Genomic DNA, 21,490 nt, shown 5'->3' on the forward strand with positions numbered 1-21,490 from the left:
GTGCGTTTCTGACAAGGTCCCGGGTGAGGCTGCAGGTCTGGGGACCACACTTTGAGAACCAGTGGTATAGGGCACGGCAGGAACCAAGTGTGTGACCTCACAGGGCGCACAGTCCAGGGTGGTTGTAGCAAGGGGACTAATGGTGGAGATTACGGTCGGTGGGGGAGACACCGGGAGGCACAGAAGCCCCTTAAGGTGCTGTCCGTGCCTGCCAACCCCAGAAGTTATCCCCACGCTGACAAGTCAGAGGCGCTGCGCCCTCGCGTCTCCCCTGTCCGGGCCCCGACGCGTGGGAGGAGGGAGCAGCGGGCGCTCGCTGGAGGAGCCGGGGTCCAGCGCATCTTTCCGGGACGTGCGCTGCGCGGGGACAGCGGAGGAAGTCGCCCTCCCCAGTCGCGGCCCCGCCCGCTCTGGCGCGCGGCTTGGCGGCCGGAGCGGCGGCGGCGGCGCCGCGGGGCGGGGCGCCGCGACCCCCGTCCCCTCCCGGGCGCGCTCGCAGCGCCCCCGCCCCCTCGCCGCAGTCGCCGCCGCCCGGCTGGCTCGGCCTCGCGGCGCGGGGACCGGCGGCGCCGCATTCCCGGCCGGTCCGCGAGCCATGGCCCAGGCGGGCGAGGACGCGCTGCCCGGGCCCGAGCCCGCGGTGCAGATCCGCGTCGCCATCCAGGAGGCCGAAGACGTGGAGGAGCCGGAGGACGAGGAGGAGGGGACCGAGGCGCGCGGCGCGGGGGACCCGGCTCGGTACCTGAGCCCCGGCTGGGGCAGCGCCAGCGAGGAGGAGCCGAGCCGCGGGCACAGGTAGGCGCGGGGGCGCGGCCCGGCCGAGCGGGGGGCGCGGGGACAACTCCGCGGGCCGAGCGGCTCGAGTCGGCCGCGGCGGGGCCGCCGGCGCGGGGCGTCCCACCCGGGCGGAACCTGCTTTCGAAGGCGGCTGTGGGGGCCCCGCTCCTCAGCTGTCACCCGCCCCGGCCGGGGCTCCTGGCGCTGGCGGCGGGGCTCTCAGGGGCCTGGACGTCGGCATGCCCTGGGACCCGGGAGGAAGTCCTTCCCGGGCCACCCTCGCCATCTCCTCCTCCCCCGGAGGAGGCTCTCGTTGCGTGCGCTCACCCGGGACCCTCCAAAAAGCCTGGTTCGGTCCCGTCTCCCCCCTAACCCTGCGAGAGTGGCCCACCTCCCCTGGAGAGGAGGGCCCTCACTGCCGTTATCGCCCTGTTTATCAGTCCGAATGGGTGGAGGCAGGCCAGGCCCAGCTGACACTTGCTGCTGGGGGATCCGAGGAGTGATTCCACGGTGTAGCGAGCTCTCCTGCTCGGATTTGGAATCAGCTCAAGGCTTGCTGCTCGCTTTCTCGAGGGCCGGGGATTCCCATTTTCAGGCAGCCTCCCCCACCTGACTCCCATGCTTGCATCATCATCTTGCTGCCTTGCTGTTGGGTTCCTGAGCGATGGGTAGTCTGGAGCTGTTATGGCTGTTGTAGGCCACCTGTCTAACGGTGCCAGTGGGCCCTGAGCTCTTGTCAACAGCCGGAGACCTCGGACCTATGTCCACTAACGCCCACGGCTTTCAGGTCTGTGGGTCCCCCCCCCCCCGATATTCAATATCCCTCCCGATATTGAAAGGACGTACAGTATGGAGTATCCGTGGATACCAGAGTAGCGCAGTGGTGGAACTTGCAAATTCTGGGCAATGCCAACAGGAACTTCGTAACAGCCCTCTTTCTTCTGGGTTCCTGTGCCCATGCCTCTTAGCTGTCAGGGTTCTGCAGAATGATTCCCTGGCAGGCATAGCTTTACTTCACTGGCAGAGGACTCAACTGAAGGGCGTGAGGATACTGGGTCCAGAGCCATTCCCCGTCACTGGCTTGACCCCTCTGCAGCGGAAGGGGTCTGGATTTAGGCACCCAGAGATTCGGGGCGGTTCCGTGGAGACAGAGGTATTGGAGGAGGAAAGGCCAGCCCAGCAGGTGAGAGCAGGAAAGCTGAGCCACAGCAGATGACACAGTAGCCACAGTCGACATAGCAGAACTCTGTATACTGTAAAGCTTGATTCATTCACTCATTCACTCAGCTCCGTGCTGAGTATTGAGAGTATAAAAATGATGACTCCACAGTCACTGACATCTCAGTCTCGAAGGGAAGGCAGTCACCTAGTCAAACAATTGCAGAAGTTACATAAAATCTCTCAGAGTGGCTGATCCCTTCTGATTTGATTTGCCTGTGACTCTGGCAAAGAGCTGTCCCCTATACTAGGGGACTAAGTTTTGAGAGATCTAGGAAAGATCCCTCTGTGGAAATCTAGGAGAAGTGATCCTCATTGGGTGGGCTTCCTACGCCCACCCCCACCCCCACCCCCACCTCCACCCCCACCCCACCACTCTCCCTCCAGAGCCTCCCTTCGCTCCCAGCTCCAGGGACTTGGAGCCTCATGGAGCATTCAGTTTGAAGCGTTTCTTGCTGCCCACTGGCAGAGAGTTGACACTAGAAAACCCCTGGGGGGCTCTTTAGGGCGGTGGAGCCGACAGAGCCCAGCAGGCAGACGTCCAGAGCAGGAGAATGTAGCCAAGAACAGTATCCGTGCTGCCCCCTGTTTGGGCTAGCCTGGCACAGCATTCCCTCCCCTGCTCCCCCCACTCTGTGCGGATACTTCTTGGCTTCTAGAGTCTGCAGGAGAAAGCCCAGGTTCCTAAAGCTGTTCCTAGAGATTTAGCACCCAGGTTTACCACCACCCTTGGCCCATTGTTTCTTTCCCTGCCTGTGTTAGCAATTCATGCTCCCGCAGCACTAACCCGTCTGGGTCCCTGAACACAGGGTGCAGTTTCGTGTCTACATACCTTTGCACTCCCTCCTCTGGGGCTCTGATCGATTGCTTGGTTGATTGGTTGATTGGTTGATCTCTCGTCCGCCTTAAAACCTCACTGCTTCATTCCCACTACCCCTAACCGCCCCCCTCACAAAGCTGTTTGTTTCCTGCCCTCCCTGTTGCTGTTGCGGTAGCACTCTGCACGTTTTGTACCTAGCACTTGCCTCGTTGTAACTGTATAATTCTGTCTCCTTCACAAGAATGTGGACATCCTGAATTCAGGGACCAAGCTTGCCTTGTTCTCATTGTATCCTCAGCACCCAGCATGTAGCGAGTGCTTCTGAATATTTGCTGAATGAATGCACGTCTCTATGATTGCATCACACCATCGGGTTGAAATATTTGTGTGTTTTTCTTCCACCAAACGGAGATCCTTCAAGGCAGTGACCTTGCCTTAGTCCTCTCTACACCGCCAGTACTTAGCCCAATACTAGGTTTTTCCCTGGGGTACAAGCAATAGCGGAAATGAGAAAAATGTTCTTTAGCCTTCTTCCCACGTCTTGCTCGCTAAACGGTGTCTTTCTTTTTATTGTCACCTTTGGGAAATAAAGATTTCAAACATACAATGTGAAAGAGTAGTATGGTGAGCATTCAGATATCCACCATCTGGATTTAACAGTTAGTAATATTTTGCCATATTTGTGTGATGGACGTATGTATGGATTTCTCAGAACCATTTGAAAATAAGTTATACGCAAGACTTACTATACCCTAAGCACTTTATTTTGGAGCTCTTAATAGTGACATAGTATCCATAATGCTATTATTGCAAGGAAGAGAATTAACAGGGATTCTTTAGTGTAATCCCTAAAATGATCCAATAACCAAGTTCCTTATTTGGGTGTCCTCTGAGTCGTCCCACATTGCATTTTATAGATATTCCTTTTTGCCCTCCAACCAGAATCCGATCCAGGGGGTGGCATTTGCCTATTATGTCCCTTTAGAATCTTCTCATCTAGAACATTCACATTTTTTTTTGTAATGCATTGCTATTTTGGAATAAGAGGCCAGATGTCTCATTGAATGTTTCCCAGTTTGAATTGGTCTGATTATGGTGTCATCATCTACTTTAACTTGCTCCTTTGTTTTTGTTTTTTTTTTTAATATTTATTTATTTTTGAGACAGAGAGAGAGCATGAGTGGGGGAGGGGCAGAGAGAGAGGCAGACACAGAATCCGAAGCAGGCTCCGGGCTCCGAGCTGTCAGCACAGAGCCCGATGCGGGGCTCGAACTCACAAACTGCGAGATCATGACCTGAGCCGAATTTGGACGCTCAACCGACTGAGCCACCGGGCGCCCCTAACTTGCTCCTTTGTACCCTGTGTTTCCTGTAAACTGGAAGTTAGGCTAAGGGCTTGGCTCAATTTGGATTAAACGTTTTGGCAAGAGCACCTCATAGTCAATGCCACGGACTTTTTGTTGCGTTCACCTCAGGTGGCTGTCACCAAAGTGATGCTCTAATTTGACCGCTTGACTCAGAGACCACTTGATCTCTCCATTGTGAAGCTGTGTCTCTTCTTTTGCAAGGAACAAGTGATATGGGGGCTTCCTGTGAATATTCTTTCACCAGTGCCCTTCACCTAATGGTTTTACCATCTACTGATCCTTGCCTGAGAGTCAACTCCTCAGGAATTACCAGTTGGTGATTTTCTAATTTTATTAGCCTTTGTTCACTTATTAACTGGCATTTTTCTGTATCAGAGAGCCTTGCTCGTCATCTGGGATTGAACAAGTGTCCCTCCTAATGAGGCAACATAAATGCTTAATGACCAGCTTTCAAAGAGAGGAGTGGCTGTAATAGTCATGTCAAATATTGTAAATTAGAGCCCTCCTTTGGGGCTCTCCTCGATTCATCGATTTTTATTTGCTTTTTGAAAATTAGTTACATTCATTCTTTTTGATGTTCAAAATGTCCTTGATTAAGTAGGGAGACCCCTTCAGGTTGGCTTCAGGATAGCCTTTTGGAACACGCCCTTTCGTTTTTGAGCACTTTCTTGTTTTCTCTTGCTAGATATTCTGGGCTTATACTTGGTACTTTTCCTATTCTGGTCATGGGACCCAGCCATTTCCACAGGAATCCTTGTGGCTAGTATTTTTCAAATACTAGCAGGAGGGTATTTAGAAACCAAGACCTGGAATTAAGAGTGCTAATTTCTAGTGGGGCAACACTGGTTTTAGACCCTTTCCATAGAGCTGGGAAATGCATTTTAAAAAGTAACTTAATGTTGATAATTCCAATTCATATTTAACATAATAGGGTTTTTGATTTATTTTTTTTACACTGACAATCTTGATTCCGAATAACATTCACATATTTATTTGTTTGCTTTGTCTTCCAATGTGTAAAAATGATTTACAATTATAATACTAAATATTAGCATGAAGAATACAATCACTGAAGCACACCTTCATTTAACAGACAGAAACATCTAGGCTCCTTTCTCTTCGGGATGTTTCTGGGACATTGCATGAGCTATCTTTTCTCTGCTCTGGATGATGATAATGAAAGGCTCCATTTATTAATGCCAACTGTGTACCACATGTGGAACTAAATACAATGTAAACATTTCTGCTTCACACCGCAAGCCATTTAGACCTGCAGAGACGTCCACTGGTTGTACTCCTTTTGCAGGCGCTAGGAAGATTCCAGAAGAGCATGGCAGAAGACAGGGTTAGAGAAGAAGGTCATGATGTCTGTAATAACTAAGAACCCATTGGCCACCCAGACATAGCATGGGGCCTCTGCTAGTGGCATCCAAAATATAATTGTTCCCATACTGCCTTTTCCAAACTTGGACACATCCCCGTATATGTTTCCAACTTGTCTCTATGAGAAACCTTTCTTTTTGGAATCTGACCTTGTGTTTTTATATTGCACTATCAATTTTGTTTACCTTTTGAACCTTTTCAGCCTCGTTATCTTTTCCTAAAGGCAAGTCAAAAGGAACTATAGACAGATTGTCCCGGATCCTACTGTTTTTCATAAATGATGCTTGCTCCTTTTTGTTCAATATCTTCCTTCTTGTTGTCCGCCATTTTCTTGGTATTGGTGGCCAAAGCACCATACTCGGCTAGACCATCTGCAAAGATAGGTGATGAATCCAAGAAATCTTTGCTGTACGGAAAGCCATAGTGAGGAGCTCACTATTCCCCCATTTTATTTTGGATATTTTTATTCATAAGGTGTCATTTGAATAACCACTTAATTAATATCTCCAGATTATCTTGAGATTTTATGAGAAAGGCAGCCCTGGAGATTTATGTTGTACTAATTTCCCTAGATCATCTGTAAATATGATTAATATTTCAATACTGATCTGTGGAGCCCCATCATCTGTTTTGAAGTGTACCTCCTCATTTCTACCCTTTACTTTAATTTCTAGCAGGTTTACCGTTACAAAAAAAGAATATGTCAGTACTCCTAATTTACAATGGTTTATTTAAAAGGAAACAAGACTGTAAACGTAAAACTTTTGTTCAAAGTCCTCTTGAAAGACCACTAATGGCTTATTCACCGGTAACCATACTTCCTGTCTCAAAGAATCCTGCAGATTTGCCCTTACAGAAACTATTCACTTTACACCGGCAATACTTTGTAAATTCCTGCTATGTCGGTTCGTGCCAGAATGAAGGACACTGATACGGTTCAAGGGCACTAATAAGATATGCACACGGTAGCTCCGATACAAGTACAGGCAAGGGTTAGGAGAAGTTGAAATGATTTGCTTCCTGAGAGAGTTGCTTTGAGATGGGGCTTGATGTATGGCAAGGATTTGGACCTGAGAGATAAGGCAAGATGTTTAAGGAGATGGAACAGTATGCGCAAAGGGACAGAGTCCAGAAACCTGGTGACACTTACAGGGATCTGTGAATCTTTTACATGCTTTTATTTTAGAGCAAAGGATCTGAAGGGAAATAGACAAAAATACCTTTGGAAGCTGCTTACAGCCAGATTCTAAATGAATCTGAATAAAGGGCTAAAGACTTTGGATTTTATTTAATAGAATAGAAAACATTCGTATTAGTATTAGAGTAAAGCAGGGACATAGCGGTTCTTCAGAACATGTAATAAGGCACAGAGTGGAAGAGGCTTAACCCAAAATACAGCAAGAGTGGACGCAGAGGGAGATGGCAGGAGGTGGGAAGACAGAACCCTAGAAAGGTTCTGGTTAGGAAATATGTGAAGGATGCAGGGATTAAAAAGGATGTTGATATCCAAGAGGTAATTTAAATTCTTCCTTTAGAACAATTGCCTTACCTCTCTGCCTGACCATAAAAAGGAGCAACCAACATCACTGTTTACGTGCAAGGAGGAAAGGAAGAAACAAGGTTATTTTCTAAAGGAGCCGAACGAATCAGCTCATGATCTGGGGTTGCTAGGTAGAGCTTGTACCTGCAGAGTAACTCCTTCTCCATATAAAGCCCCTATTTAATCACTCCCTGCCTATCCACCCTAAAGGGAAGCCTTCCAGTTGGCATGTGCCACCCATGGATATAGAACCAGCTAGGAAGAAAATCAGAGTATACAGCTGTGGAGGGAACCGATATGGACCCGCCAAGAAAAAGCAACCCAGACCTCCCTTCACTCTTCGAAATGAATAGCCACGGAGCAGAACTCCCCACCTCTTAAGTGTGGACTGTATACAGTGATTCCCTTCCAAAGTGCACAGTATGGAAAGAGAGGGGGGAGCAGTAACTTCACAGTGGAGACACAAAATAACACTACCGCAGCCAGGGTCACCGTCCACAGTGATCAGGTATGTTGATAGTCCCCTTGATATCCTGTGATGAGAATGGAAGTTTACCCCGGTGCTTCTCTTCCCTAAAAGCCATACCCACCGTCTAATCCTAAAAAAATATATCAGATAAATCCCAAATGCAGAGCTGTCTACAGTATATCTGACCAGTACTTCTCAGCACAGTCAAGGTTATCAAAAATAAGGAAAGCCCGAGAAACTGTGTCAGCCAGGAGAAGCCTGGGAGACACAACGACTACTTGGAATCTAGTATCCTGGATGGGATCCTGAAAGAGAAACAGGCCATTAGGTAGAAACTAAGGAAATCTGAATAAGGTATGGACGTTAGCTAATAATAATGTATTCGTATTAGTTCGTTAAATGCCTTGTACTAACACAAGATATTAATAATAGAAGAAGCCTGATGTGGGATACATGGGGACTCTCTGTACTCTTTTCACCATTTTTCTATAAATCTGAAATTATCCTATAATAAGTTTATTTAAACAGATTTTGAATAAAGAAAAGGTGAATTGTTTACCAATCACATGAAGAAAACCAATTACATGAAATTAAATGAAAAACTGATCCCAGAAGATATAGAGGTGGTGCTGTTGGAAACAAAGAGACTTTTGGGGTGCCTGGGTGGCTCAGTCGGTTGAGCGTCCGACTTCAGCTCAGGTCATGATCTGGCAGTTTGTGAGTTCCAGCCCCGCATCGGGCTCTGTGCTGACAGCTCAGAGCCTAGAGCCTGCTTCGGATTCTGTGTCTCCCTCTCTCTAACCCTCCCCTGCTTGTGCTCTGTCTCTCTCTCTCTCTCTCTCTCTCTCTCTCTCTCAATAATAAATAATAAACATTAAAAAAAATTTAAAACAAAGAGACTTTTAAAAATGTAGACTCTGGAGAGTGCCCCAAGAGGGAATTTAAGAGACTGCATCCACAAAACAAGAACAGGATGCTTTTAAAAAGGAGCAGTTTGAAAACATAAAAGAGTTCTTGGAGAATACATAATTCCTGAAATTAAACAATTCATCAAAAATGATTAGAAGGTAATGTCAGAAAATCTCTTGCAATGTAAATCAAAGACAAAGACAACGAGGTCAATATGAAAAAGAGGGTAAGAGTCATAGAGGATTGGGGCGCCTGGTGGGCTCAGTCAAGCATCCCATTTCAGCTCAGGTCATGATCTCACAGTCTGTGAGTTTGAGCCCTGCATCGAGCTGTGTGCTGACAGCTCAGAGCCTGGAGCCTGCTTTGGATTCTGTGTCTCCCACTCTCTCTGCCCCTCCCAAATCACACTCTGTCTCTCTCACTCTCAAAAATGAATACATGTTAAAAAAAAAAAATAAAAAAAAAAAAGAGTTATAGAGGATCAATCCAGGTGGTCAACTAACAGGACTTTAAGAAAGAAATGCAATCTTGGCAAATGCCTCCACCCTGCACAGATCAGTGTTTGTACCATCACAAAGGTAAACACAACTGATTAACTTTCTACTTTTAGTATCTATAGACAAAACTTGGAATATTAGTTACAGAGTAGAATGTAAATATGGACCATGACAAAATAACATAAAGGTACATCTGGGAAAATTTGAAAGGTTGGAAATGGAAGGAGAGGGAAAGAACACACCTATCGTATGTAGTGAGGAAGTGAGAAGTATCATTTAATGTTGATGGAATAAGGAACAGAATTTTAAATGTATTATTTTAAAACACAATTAGAAGGCTATTAAAAAACCCCAAAATAATATAAAATTTTAAAAATTGGAAAAAGAGGCTTTGGGAGACGAGTGACCCCAATGTTGAAAATTGGCATGTGAGGAGTAGAATGAGCATATTTTATAGAACCATAAGGCAACTCTCCTAAGAACTAAATGGTTGACTAGAGGTTGCCTTTAGGGAGGAGAGGTGAAGTTGGAGAGGGTGGCGACAGGGGGGGGATCGTTGCTTTCTTTGTAAGTTATGCGCTATGTTGTTTCATCTTTTGCTTTGTGGTGTTTATTTCACTTTAATGTTTAAGATTCATTTTTGATGAGCTATTAATAGTGTCCAAAGGAGAAGTAATGAGGACAGTTGGAATGGAAAAGGGAACAGATGGGAGACACTGCAGAATAAAATCAACACTTGATAATTGGCTCGATGTGGGGGCAAAAAGAGAGGGCTAAAAGATGCATCTTGGGTTTTGAGCCTAAATGCAGAGAAGAGTGAATAGGGAAAGTAATCAGTGGGGCAGTTTGGGAGGAAAGATACATGGTTTTTGCAGGACGGTTGTAATTGACAGAAAGTTACCAACATTCATATTTAAGAGATATAAACTTCTTCAATGTTCGTAAAGGATACTGGTCTTTTTTCATTCAAAGGCTGTTGCACGAAGCAGGAAAGAAGGCAGTGTGCTCCCAGATGTGCAAAAAGGCCTTGCCTCTCAGGATCCCCCTTTGGAGATATACAGTTGCCGATGACAGCACCCATGTAGTGAGGGGTCCTTAGGGTGCAAGGACCTCGCAGAATGGTTTATATCACCTCCCCAGGACTGCCCACCTGTTCTGGAATCTCTGGCTACCTGCCTGTCTGCTTACTGGCTGCAAATAACCGATGCAGAATCCCATCCCCCCCAAAACACACAGTGTGGATTATTTACCATCAGACTATATGAAAAGAGGAGCTTCCCAGATAGAATGCCCCTTGCCAGGTCTAGGCTTCAATCCGACCCAAGGTCAAGCTCTGCAGAAGGTGATAGTTCAATTCTGGACATAACAGATTTGAAGTTTCAACGGGCTGTCCAAGTGGAAGCATCAGGCAGGCAGCTAGGAATTGAGGATGGGATCTCAGGCATGAGAGAAGGATGGAGGGGTAGGTAGAGGCAGATTTGAATTGGATGTGCTATCCGGCAGCTGAAACCTATTGGTTGCCAGGGGATAAAGGGTCAAGGATAGATCCTTGGAGAAATGGGAGCAGAATGAGGAGACTGAAAGGGCAATTAGATGGGGAGAAGAATCCGAAAAGGACAAATCACAGAAGCCCAGGGCGAGAGGTACCGAGAAGAAAGAGGTCAACAGCGTCCCGTCCTGCCGCAGGCGTAAGAGGACCAAGGTGGAGAAAAGGCCCCTGGGTGCGGTGGATGCTTCGGCAGATGCCCAGACATATAGAACAAGCTTGTGGGGAGGGAGGGCATGTCCAAGGGAGGTCTGGGCAAGTCTGCTTCGATGAACGTCATCTTCTCAACCAAGTTTGTCATAGAATCCTCTGCAGGGAGTAAAGGCTTCCCATGACCTTGGAAAGAACGGGATGCTCTAGAATGGGCACTGGAGAAATTGAGAAATTACATCCCCATCCTTCCATTATGTTTTATTTGTTTATGAGATAACTTTAAAAAATATTTATTTATTTTTGAGAGACAGAGAAACAAAGCGTGAGTGGGGAATGGGTAGAGAGAGGGAGACCCGAAGCAGGCTCCAGGCTCTGAGCTGTCAGCACAGAGCCCCACGCGGGGCCCAAACCCACACAAACTGTGAGATCACGACCTGAGCCAAAGTCGGATGCTTAACCAACTGAGCCACCCAGGCGCCCCTCCATTGGATTTGTGACTTCCCTGTGCCCTGATGGATCCTGTTTTTTTTTTTTTTTCCAACATTTATTTATTTTTGAGAGACAGAGACAGAGTGTGAGCAGAGGAGGGGCAGAGAGAGAGGGAGACACAGAATCGGAAACAGGCTCCAGGCTCTGGAGAGCACAGAGCCCCACGCGGGGCTTGAACTCACAGACTGTGAGATCATGACCTGAGCCTAAGTCCCCTGCTTAACCAACTGAGCCACCCAGGTGCCCCATGAGATTACTTTTTGTAATAGCCTCAACTACTCTAGTTGCGGAGTAGGACTTACTAGTGTGTGGGTGCCTTTGATGGTCTGGTCACCTCTGATATACTTGCGATTTGTAGTAAGTTAGACCATTTTGCTAATATCTGAGTCCACTCAAAGCTCTTCACTGGTCATTATCAAACACCTCATCCCAACTCCTCTGTATTCTCATCCTTGTCATTGGGGCTCAGACTTTCCCATGCGTTTGTAGTTATTGTATCTGGTGTATTCAACTTATCTAGTTGAACTGCTTTTTAGGGTGTGAACTTTCTCTAATAGAGTGAAAATCCGTTCTGCCATGAATGCTGTTGGTGGCTCGGTGTCTGCATCCCTCCCAGGAGATGCTCTCCCTACTCAGAACGTGTTAATGGAGACTCCGGGCCTGATGGTCATGTTACTGGAAATCAAGCAGCCACATAGGAAAGTGGTAATTTTTTTTTCTGGAAGTAATTAAAAAAAAATTTTTTTTAACATTTATTTATTTTTGACAGACAGAGAGAGAGAGAGAGAGAGAGGGACAGAATCTGAAGCGGGCTCCAGGCTCCGAGCTGTCAGCACAGAGCCCGACACGGGGCTCGAACTCACAAACCGTGAGATCGTGACCCGAGCCGAAGTCGGATGCTTACCCGACGGAGCCACCCAGGCACCCCTCTGGAAGTGATTTTTAACCAATCCTTTTTGTTGAATAAGATATGTATGATAGCGGATAGTACATAATTTAAAGTGGTAATTAAACGTACAAAAAAGAAGCCGCCTTCTAGAGCTTCGAATTAATGGTGTCACCTACGAGGCAGATCGTCACAAAGTCCCTATATGTTTATGGTTTTGAAGTGTTTGTAATCCCTTGGTGGAAGGTTTGCCCGCCTAAAGAAGCTTTGCTCAGGATTTCTTTGGCTTGCTCTCATGTCCTAAGGTTCTCAGGGAGAGGGGGAGGAAGGGATTCGAACCCCCATGGTCTGCCTCTAGGATTGGGACTCTTAGTGAGTCTGCTAAATTACCTTCCAGAAATCAGGATTGGGGGGTGGAGTGGGGAGGGAAGAGTAAGGAGGGAATGTGAAGAGCATCCTGTCAATGGCACAGCAGCACAGAAACGTTTGTAGACGGTGTTGTTATTTTAGTGACCCTCGGTCCACCTTAAAAACAAAAGCTTGATTTCTTGGCTCGTTGGGCACAGTTTAGCCCCTTGTGATCACCAGGTGATACCGCCTCTGAGGAGCGCAGTTCGAGTGGGAGCCAGTGAGGTTTCCTAGAGCTGCACCACAAACTGGGTGGCTTAGAACCACGGAATGTATTGCCTCACATTCTGGAGGCCGGAAGTAGGGAATCTGGGTGTCAGCAAGATGCACTCCCCTCGAGGGTCTGTTCTGGGCCAGTCCCCTGGCTTCTGGTGGTTTGCTGGCCACCCTTGACGGTCCTGGACGTCCGCTCATCACCCCCATTTCCACCTTCATCCTCACGTGGCATTCTCCTTGTGTGCGCGTGCCCAGATTTCCCCTTTTGGTGAGACGCCGGTCGTAGTGGATTGGGGCCACCCTGCTCTGGTGTGACCTCGTCTTTAACTGATTACATCTACAGGGCCCCATTTCCGAGTAAGATCACATCCTGACATACAGGGCTTTGGGACTTCAACGCAAGAAATTTGGGGGGGGGGGGACAGCAGTTCAGCCTGTAACCTTCCCCCTGCCCCGTGTCTCCTTCTGGTCTCAGTGGCACCACGACAAGTGGGGGCGAGAACGAGCATGAAGACGGGGAGCAGGAGTGGAAGCCCCCAGACCAGGAGTTGATCAGGAAGCTGGTGGATCAGATCGAATTCTACTTTTCTGATGCAAACCTGGAGAAGGATGCCTTCCTGCTAAAGCACGTGAGGAGGAACAAGCTGGGGTATGTGAGCGTCAAGCTACTCACATCTTTCAAAAAGGTAAGCCTTCATCCTCACACGCTGCCTCCAGGATTTCAGGGGTGTTTGGGGGTTTCAGTTCTCAATCTTGTTTGCCCACATGATACCTGACGACTAGCGATTTTTTGCCCCCTGACGTAGAGAAACATGATCAAGAATAGAGATTTAGGATCGTTATGAGCAACATCGCGGGGGAGCCTGGGTGGCTCAGTCAGTTAAAGCGTCTGTCTTCCGCTCAGGTTATGATTTCACGGTTCATGGGTTCAAGCCCCCCATCAGGCTCTGTGCCGACAGCTCAGAGCCTGGAGCCTGCTTCGGATTCTGTGTCTCCCTCTCAATCTGCCCCTCCCGGCTTATGCTCTCTCTCTCTCTCTCTCAAAAAGAAATAAACATTAAAAAAAAAAAAACCAACGACAGTGAGTATCTTCCCAAGTATTAAAAGGGGCCTGGGTGTTGGGACAAACGTCAGCCGGTGGCAGTTGTGAAATGATAGTGCTTGCTCTTAGTAAAGTTCAAGCACTCTTGCCAGGCAAGTGGGTGACCAGGAGGGTGCTGTGCCAGGACACGGGGACTCCGTGGCCTTGAGAGACACCTACTGGGCCTAGAATTACGTGAAACCCAAGCTTTTCACCTGCCCAGTCGAATGACTAGGAAGAGGAAGAAGGAGCGCCCAGAACTCAGGGAGAGGAACCTTCAAGACTCCAGCAGTGTTTGTAAGACCAACATTCTCACCTATACAATGGGGACGTGGGGTATCTGATGCTTGCCGCCATCTGGGCCACAGACCGCACGTCCCTCCGGTGCACAGACCCAGCAACTGGACTGTGCGCGAATTCCCTACTTCTCAAAGTGTGGACGGGCTAGCTGGAGCCAGCACCGTGTGTCTTCCGTGGGGGAAGCGTATTTACCAGAATGGAAAAGCACCACATGGCCCGTTGCATAACGGGATGTGTAACAGCTGGGTCCCAGCCAAGCCGCCTGTGCCCTTGGTCAGACATTCCCGGAGGAGAGCTTCTTCTCTCCGTGGAGCTGTTTTCTGCCTCACCTGCTGGTAGAGTCGGCCCTCTCCTCTTGCTCTCTGGCCTTCATTCACTCATCAAACCTATTCACGCCGCAGCCTGAGTGCTGCCTTAGGCACAGGATACATGACATGAATGGGTTCTCTGCCCGTGCAAAGTCCAGGAAAGGCGAGAGATCAGTGAAGGATTGCAATATGACCAAAGGCAGTGAAAGAACAAAGTAGCGAGTAACCCTGCCTGGATCATTGAGAAGCCTTCCCAGAAGTGGCGACGTTGAAATAGGATCTTGGAGGGGCCGCCTGGGTGGCTCCGTCGGTTGAGCGTCCGACTTGGGCTCCGGTCATGATCGTGAGTTCGAGCCCCGCGACGGGCTCTGTGCTGACAGCTCAGAGCCTGGAGCCTGCTTCGGATTTGTGTCTCCCTCTCTCTCTGTACCCCGCCCCCGCCTGCACTCTGCCCCTCTGTCTCTCTCAAAAATAAAGCAACATGAAAGAAAGAAAGAAAGAAAGAAAGAAAGAAAGAAAGAAAGAGAAAGAGGATCTTGGAGGGTGACTAGGAGTTTCCAGGGTATAGGAGAAGGAGGGAAGGGGCACTTCGTGTTGCAGTGGAAAAGTCTCCCCTTCCTCCTGCACGTCTCCTTTGTCTCACACCGCGAGCACACGCTGACGCCGGATGTGCCTGTGGGGGGAGGGCATCCCCACCCAGCAGTTCTGCGTCTACCTGGAGACAGCACCAGGCCCTCCAGGGTAAGGCCCACAGCTGGTCACCTAGGTTACCCACAGCTTCTGTCCAACGTGGCTGCACATCAGAGGTTCCCATGACCTCCTCCCCTTTGGATTTGATCATTTGCTAGAATAGCTCACAGAGCTCAGGGAAACACTTACTTACATTTACCAGTGTAATACAGGATATGATAACAGATACAGACAAACAGCCAGATGAAGAGATACCCGGAACGAGACCCCGAATGCAGGAGCTTCTGTCCCAGAGGAATTGGGGTACATCACCCTCCATCCGGGAAGTGCCCTGAACCCCAAGGTATTGGGGTTTTCAGGGAGGCTTCCTCATGTGGGCTTGATCAACCATTATCTCAATTTCCTGACCCTCTCCCTTCTCTGAAAATCCCAAGCTTCTAACCGTGATTTGGTCTTTCTGGTGACCGGCCGTCAACTAGGAGCCATCCAGAAGCCCACCCAGAGTCGCCTCATCAGAACAAACGGTACTCCTAGTGTTCTTATGACCTGGGAATGTACCGGGTGCCAGCAACCCCGTGCCAAGAACGGGGACAAAGAGCGATGTATATGTATTTTAGGGAGGTACTATCTCATCATTCTCTGGGAGGCCCAAGTTGGGTTTCATTCCAAGCTGAAACAGTCCACGTCAGTTTCGGGAGCTACAGCATTGGGATGCGAAAGATCTTTTGGAAGCTTGTATGTATCAAATGCATCAGTGCAGAAACACAATTTCAGAGAAGTGTTTGAACGTTAACATCTCCGAGTCCTTTCGGAATGATAAATCACAATACCACACACGTCCAGAGAACAAAGAAGTGTTTGTGGGGGATCCCAAAATGAAGCAGCCAGTAAACATTCCTTCATTCCTCCCCAGGGACCTGAAGAGGCAGCCCGATTTTCTTTCCTTTTGAAGCTGCCACAATAGATCTATTTATGAGGGCTTTTCTTTGTTGAAAAGTGGCTGCACAGTAGACTCCCCAACACCTTCAAAATGAGAACAAAGACCCTTTTCGTTCTCACTATTTTTAACGTTTATTTATTTTTGAGAGAGAGAGACAGAGTGCGAGCGGGGGGAGGGGCAGAGAGAGAGAGAGGGAGACACAGAACCCCAGGCAGGCTCCAGGCTCTGAGTGGTCAGCCCAGAGCCCGATGCGGGGCTCGAACTCACAAACCAGGGGATCATGACCTAAGCCAAAGTCGCACGCCTAACCAGCTGAACCACCCGGGCGCCCCCAAGGCTATTTTCATTCTAAAGGCTTTCCTGCTAATCATCATAGGAAATGCATATGACAAACAGGGGAATTGCAGTTTCCGAAAATGTTAGCAGGTTCTTCTAGTGACTGCACAAAGATACCACCTCCCTGGCTCCTCCTCTTAAGTGGTGCCGGACACGCCTTCTAACGGCTCACAGACAGGCCTAGGATGTTCGGACTATCACGGAGATTTCCCAGTGGACTGTGCTCCTGGCTCCGGAGGGATATCGGGTGCTTGCTAGAGCCCGCTTCTCTCTCGATCGTGTGAGGTCTTCTGTGAGCTTCTCTAGCCCTCGGAGCAGGGCAGTACTGGCCTTCCCTCGAGCATGCCTGGCTCAGGGTCCAGGTCGAGGCAGGAGCTCCTCTCCCTCTCCCCCACTGGCTTTGGAGAAGGCTCCCCGCCATCCCATCCTCAGCGAGCTACTGCCTAGCTTCCTCACCACCTGGCAGTGACCTTCCATCATCACCCTCACCCCTTCTGGAGCCCTGATCGGCCCCGTTCGCCTGAAGTCCGACCCTTTGCCTGGACCTCTGCCCACCTTCTGTCCTTGGTGTGTGCCGTGGACATCAGCCCGTGGGTTCTGTGTGTAGGTGACTTGTGGTTCCCACACCCCTAAGCCCACATCTGGGCCGTGTCACCCAGAGGCCACAGGCTCGAGCGGACAGGGCCCTGTCTGCAGGAGCCTGCCTGTACTGAGAGCTCTGCGAGGTTCCCCCCCGACACTGCCCTGTTAGGGAGCCTCCCACATTGAGTTCTGGGAAGTTCCTGTTTGGTCTCAGGGTTCCTCTGCAGAGTGGCTGCATTGGCCTGGCCTCCGAGGACGGACGCAGGGTGATCTCGCCATTCCTGGCTCAGGTTACCCACCCCACCCACCTCCACAGTTCCTGCGGGATGCGATGACTCATTCTCCCTGGCATTCCCTCCAGCGGAAGTGGGCCTCTTGAAAATTACTGTTTTACAGCATAAATATAGCCTTCATATACTGCGCGTTGATACGCACAATTTCCACTCAGGGAGGAGGGAGGGAGGGACTATTTCATCATTCTCTTTGAGGCCCTAGTTGGGTTTTACTCCAAGTTGAAACAGTCCACATCATTTTCAGGAGATATTCCAGTGAAATATGAAAGCTCTTTTGGAACCTTCTGGGTATCCAACGCATAAACGGAGAAACACAACTTCAGAAAAGCGTTTCAATGTTAAAAATCTCCGATCCCTGTCAAAACGATAGCACGTGATGTTTGAAATGATGATAGCACATGATATTTATTGCGTACTCACCATGAGCTTGACACCGTTCTAAGTTGTGCATAACGTGTGTCTGGATGTAGGTACGTATGTATCGATTTATTCATTCACTCCTTGCAACAACGCTGTGAGGCGGGCACTGTAAACGTGTCCATTTTACAGATGGGGGAGTTGAGGCACAGAGAGGTGGGAAAACGTCAGGTCTTACCGCCGGCCAGAGGTGGGCTTTGGATTTGTGTATCTAACAGCCTTGTTCCAGGCCCTACAGGCTTAACCTGTAAACTTGCGTGGACTAGATTGCCTCCATCACCACAGAAAGTTGTGCTGGACGGCACTGCTCCAAACTGTGCTGCCTAGCTTGACATTGTGGAGAGCTCACTAGATTTTTGAATGCCTGCACGCAGCGGGTGTGATTCTAGCGACCAGTGTTACGGGGGGTGGGGAGGGAGGTAGGGGAGGGAGATTATAGAGGACACGAGAGGGGCAAAGACGATAGGTACCATTTCAGAGGTCGGTTTGTCTTCTTCAGGTGAAACACCTGACCCGGGACTGGAGAACCACGGCACATGCCTTGAAGTACTCGATGAGCCTCGAGTTGAATGAGGACCACCGGAAGGTGAGGAGGACCACCCCCGTCCCGCTCTTCCCCAACGAGAACCTGCCAAGCAAGATGCTCCTGGTCTACGATCTCTACCTGTCCCCCAAGCTCTGGGCCCTGGCCACGCCCCAGAAGAATGGAAGGGTGCAGGAGAAGGTGATGGAACACCTGCTCAAGCTCTTCGGGACCTTCGGAGTCATCTCGTCAGTGCGGATCCTCAAGCCGGGGAGGGAGCTGCCCCCTGACATCCGGAGGGTCAGCAGCCGGTACAGCCAGGTGGGGACCCAGGAGTGCGCCATCGTGGAGTTCGAGGAGGTGGAGGCGGCCATCAGAGCGCATGAGTTCATGGTCACGGAATCTCAGGGCAGGGAGAACATGAAAGCCGTCCTGATTGGGATGAAGCCACCCAAAAAGAAACCTCCCAAAGACAAGAACCAGGACGAGGAGCCCGCCGCGAGCATCCACCTGAACAAGTCCCTAAACAAGAGAGTCGAGGAGCTTCAATACATGGGTGACGAGTCTTCTGCCAACAGCTCCTCCGACCCCGAGAGCAACCCCACGTCCCCCATGGCCGGCCGGCGGCACGTGGTCACCACCAAGCTCAGCCCTGCTGGCCACCAGAATCTCTTCCTGAGCCCCAACGCCTCCCCGTGCTCCAGTCCCTGGAGCAGCCCCTTGGCTCAACGCAAAGGCGTTTCCAGAAAATCCCCTCTGGCCGAGGAAGGGAGGCTGAACTGTAGCGCCAGCCCTGAGATCTTTCGCAAGTGCACGGATTATTCCTCCGACAGCAGCATCACTCCCTCCGGCAGCCCCTGGGTTCGGAGGCGCCGCCAGGCCGAGATGGGGACACAGGAGAAGAGCCCCGGGGCGAGTCCCCTGCTGTCTCGGAGGATGCAGACTGCCGATGGGTTACCTGTGGGGGTGCTGAGGTTGCCCAGAGGCCCTGACAACACCAGAGGGTTCCACGGAGGACACGAGAGGGGCAGGGCCTGTGTATAAATACCTTCTATTTTTAATACCCGCTCCATCAAGATACCTGGCATGATACAGAATGCGATTAGGTCCCCTTTGACAGATTTTGTATACGTGTAGACCTCTTAATTTATATATTTGTAATGTACATAGGTTGTCTGCTACGCCTTGGTTTTAAGAGCACCTTCTAGTTCAGAACAACCAGCATGACCTTTATTTTGATGATGCCCAACGTATATGAATGTTGCGGCTCCGCAGAGCTGTGGGACAGAGGCTCCTCCAGGGTGGGTCGGGCGGTGGGTCTCTTCCTCAGGACAGAGCTCCCGCCTGCCGTGACTGAGCCGACCTCGGCTGGCCATGCAAGAGCTTCCTGAGGACCCCCAGGAGCTCTGTTGTGTAATGGCAACTCGTTAAGCCGGTAGCATGGTGTCTTATGGGACCAAATGTATATTTCCTGTCAAGTCAATAAATAATAAAATATCCGACTGGGAGTCCTGCCTCTGAAGTCCTAGATCGTGTCTGACAGAAGTCTGTGCCCCTCTGACAAGGCTGTGGGTGGTATGTCAGGAGGCCCTGAGGAGCTTAACGGAGACGCATCTCTTGGAGGTCCTGCCCAGGGCAGCCCTGGGGCTCTCCTTGAGGCTCCGGCAGCCTGAGAGGTCGGCAGAGTTTGTGCAGATCTGAGAATACCACGTCTCTTCGTCACAGTGAATCCTACCCAGGCAGAGGCAGCTTAGTAAAGACCAAGCTCTCTGGATACGGTCCCCAGGCTGGCTCCTTTTCCTTGGTGAATGTCCATTGTCACTGGCAGCTTCTGATGTAGCAGAAGGAGCAGTGGCCTGGATTTTAGCGTTGGCTTATCCACTCGCCCTTTGGGGGAGTTTAGACAAGTGCCGTTTAATGAAATTTGTTGACAGTTATTGAACGGTGATTAGACGCCAGGGACTATGCTTAGAGTTTTCCATGCATTATCTCATTTAATTCCCCCCCCCCCCAAACCACGCAAGAAACTTTCAGATATTATCCGCTTTTTACAGCGGAAGAAACAGACTTTATGTGGGTAACTAGCTTGTCCAGGGCCTAAGGGCTAGGTTAGTAGAGCTGGCTTGAACCTAGCAGTCTGGCTCCAGAGCCCATACTCTTAGCCACCAGACGGTACACAGCATCTCTGAACCTCACCATCCACGTTCAAAAAAGAAGCAACCACAGAAGGTGCTAGTATTTATTCAGCACCTCCTATGTGCTAGGCGTTTTGCTAGACACGTTCTTTCATTTATTCTGTCAGTGTCCCTGGAAGATACTATTATACCAGTCGTACACTGAAGCCGCTGAGGTACGGTAATAGCTCAAGCCATTGTGGAAATGGAAAAGGAGAGTATATGTTTAATTACACCGTTTTATAAAAATTAGCAGATGATTATTATCTGCTTGGTAGGACCGTGTGTCCCTTCAGTCCCAGAATACCTATTAACTGGTAAATGCCTCCAGGAGTTATTTAGATTTGCCATTTCCACCGCTGTTAGCTATAGGTGGCCCAAAGGCCCACCCCCAACCCCCACCCCCGGGGCAATGCCACAGCCCAGCCTCAGTCCCCTCCCTGGGCCTGCTCCCTCACTGTGCTCCCACTCACCCTCCCTGACCCTTCCCCTCCAGCTGCCCCCTCCCTGCCCGTGGGCTATGGGGACATCTGGGCTTCACGACCTCTCCTTGGCCTGGCTACTTTCTGATTATTCCACCCCCTTTATGCTCCAGCACACAAGCAGCCGCTCTGTTTTTTAGATTCACTCCTGTCAATCCTGATTGCTTTAAAAAAAAATGCCTACACCCTCACCTTTTTATGTGAATACAGAAGAACTTGGCCTTCTGTCCTCAGTATTGCCCTCTGTGGTCTTATGAAGGACCCCTGAATTGGAGGTCAGCAGAGTTGGGTTGTAGGCATGGTTCTTTGGTAAATAACTGACCTTGAGCAGGTCATTTCTCTTTTTGACTCGTGATTCCCCCGTCTAACCAGGGGGTGACAGTAAGACGCTCCTGAAACAAAGCCTGTATGCGAGAGTGCTTTATGAACCGCAACTACTTTGTAGGTGTTAGTCTTTACCTGGGTCTCCCGTCACCCCCCAAGACAACCTTCCTTGTATTGTTCTAGTGCTCAAGCCTGGCCTCACATTCGAATCACCTAGAGAGCTTTTCAAAACTGCCCGTGTCCACCCTGAGACAGTCTGATTTCCTTGGTCCTGGGGTGACGCCTGGGGACGAGCGGTATTCGAAACTCCCTGGGTGACTTTACTGGGCAGGCAGCACTGAGAAGCCCTGATCTGTCGGAAG

The 21,490-nt window shown here is 49.7% G+C and overlaps 1 protein-coding gene across 1 annotated transcript; it reads left to right on the plus strand.

Moving 5' to 3' along the window:
- The first annotated feature begins 595 nt into the window (after nucleotides 1–595).
- Nucleotides 596–19,650, plus strand: LARP6 (La ribonucleoprotein 6, translational regulator). The gene is made up of 3 exons (XM_030317796.1): nucleotides 596–795; nucleotides 13,154–13,364; nucleotides 18,125–19,650. Exons 1-3 carry the CDS (start codon nucleotides 596–598, stop codon nucleotides 19,190–19,192), a joined length of 1,479 nt encoding a protein of 492 aa, XP_030173656.1. The 3' UTR covers nucleotides 19,193–19,650.
- The last annotated feature ends 1,840 nt before the right edge of the window (nucleotides 19,651–21,490 follow it).

The sequence above is a fragment of the Lynx canadensis genome, chromosome B3, assembly GCF_007474595.2.
Source record: "Lynx canadensis isolate LIC74 chromosome B3, mLynCan4.pri.v2, whole genome shotgun sequence".
Classification (NCBI taxonomy): Eukaryota; Metazoa; Chordata; class Mammalia; order Carnivora; family Felidae; genus Lynx; species Lynx canadensis.

Coding starts and splice junctions, on each gene's coding strand:
- LARP6 (XM_030317796.1), top strand. CDS start 596: ATGGCCCAGGCGGGCGAGGACGCGCTGCCCGGGCCCGAGCCCGCGGTG. Junction 796..13,153: donor GAGCCGAGCCGCGGGCACAG/GTAGGCGCGGGG, acceptor TTCTGGTCTCAG/TGGCACCACGACAAGTGGGG. Junction 13,365..18,124: donor TACTCACATCTTTCAAAAAG/GTAAGCCTTCAT, acceptor TGTCTTCTTCAG/GTGAAACACCTGACCCGGGA.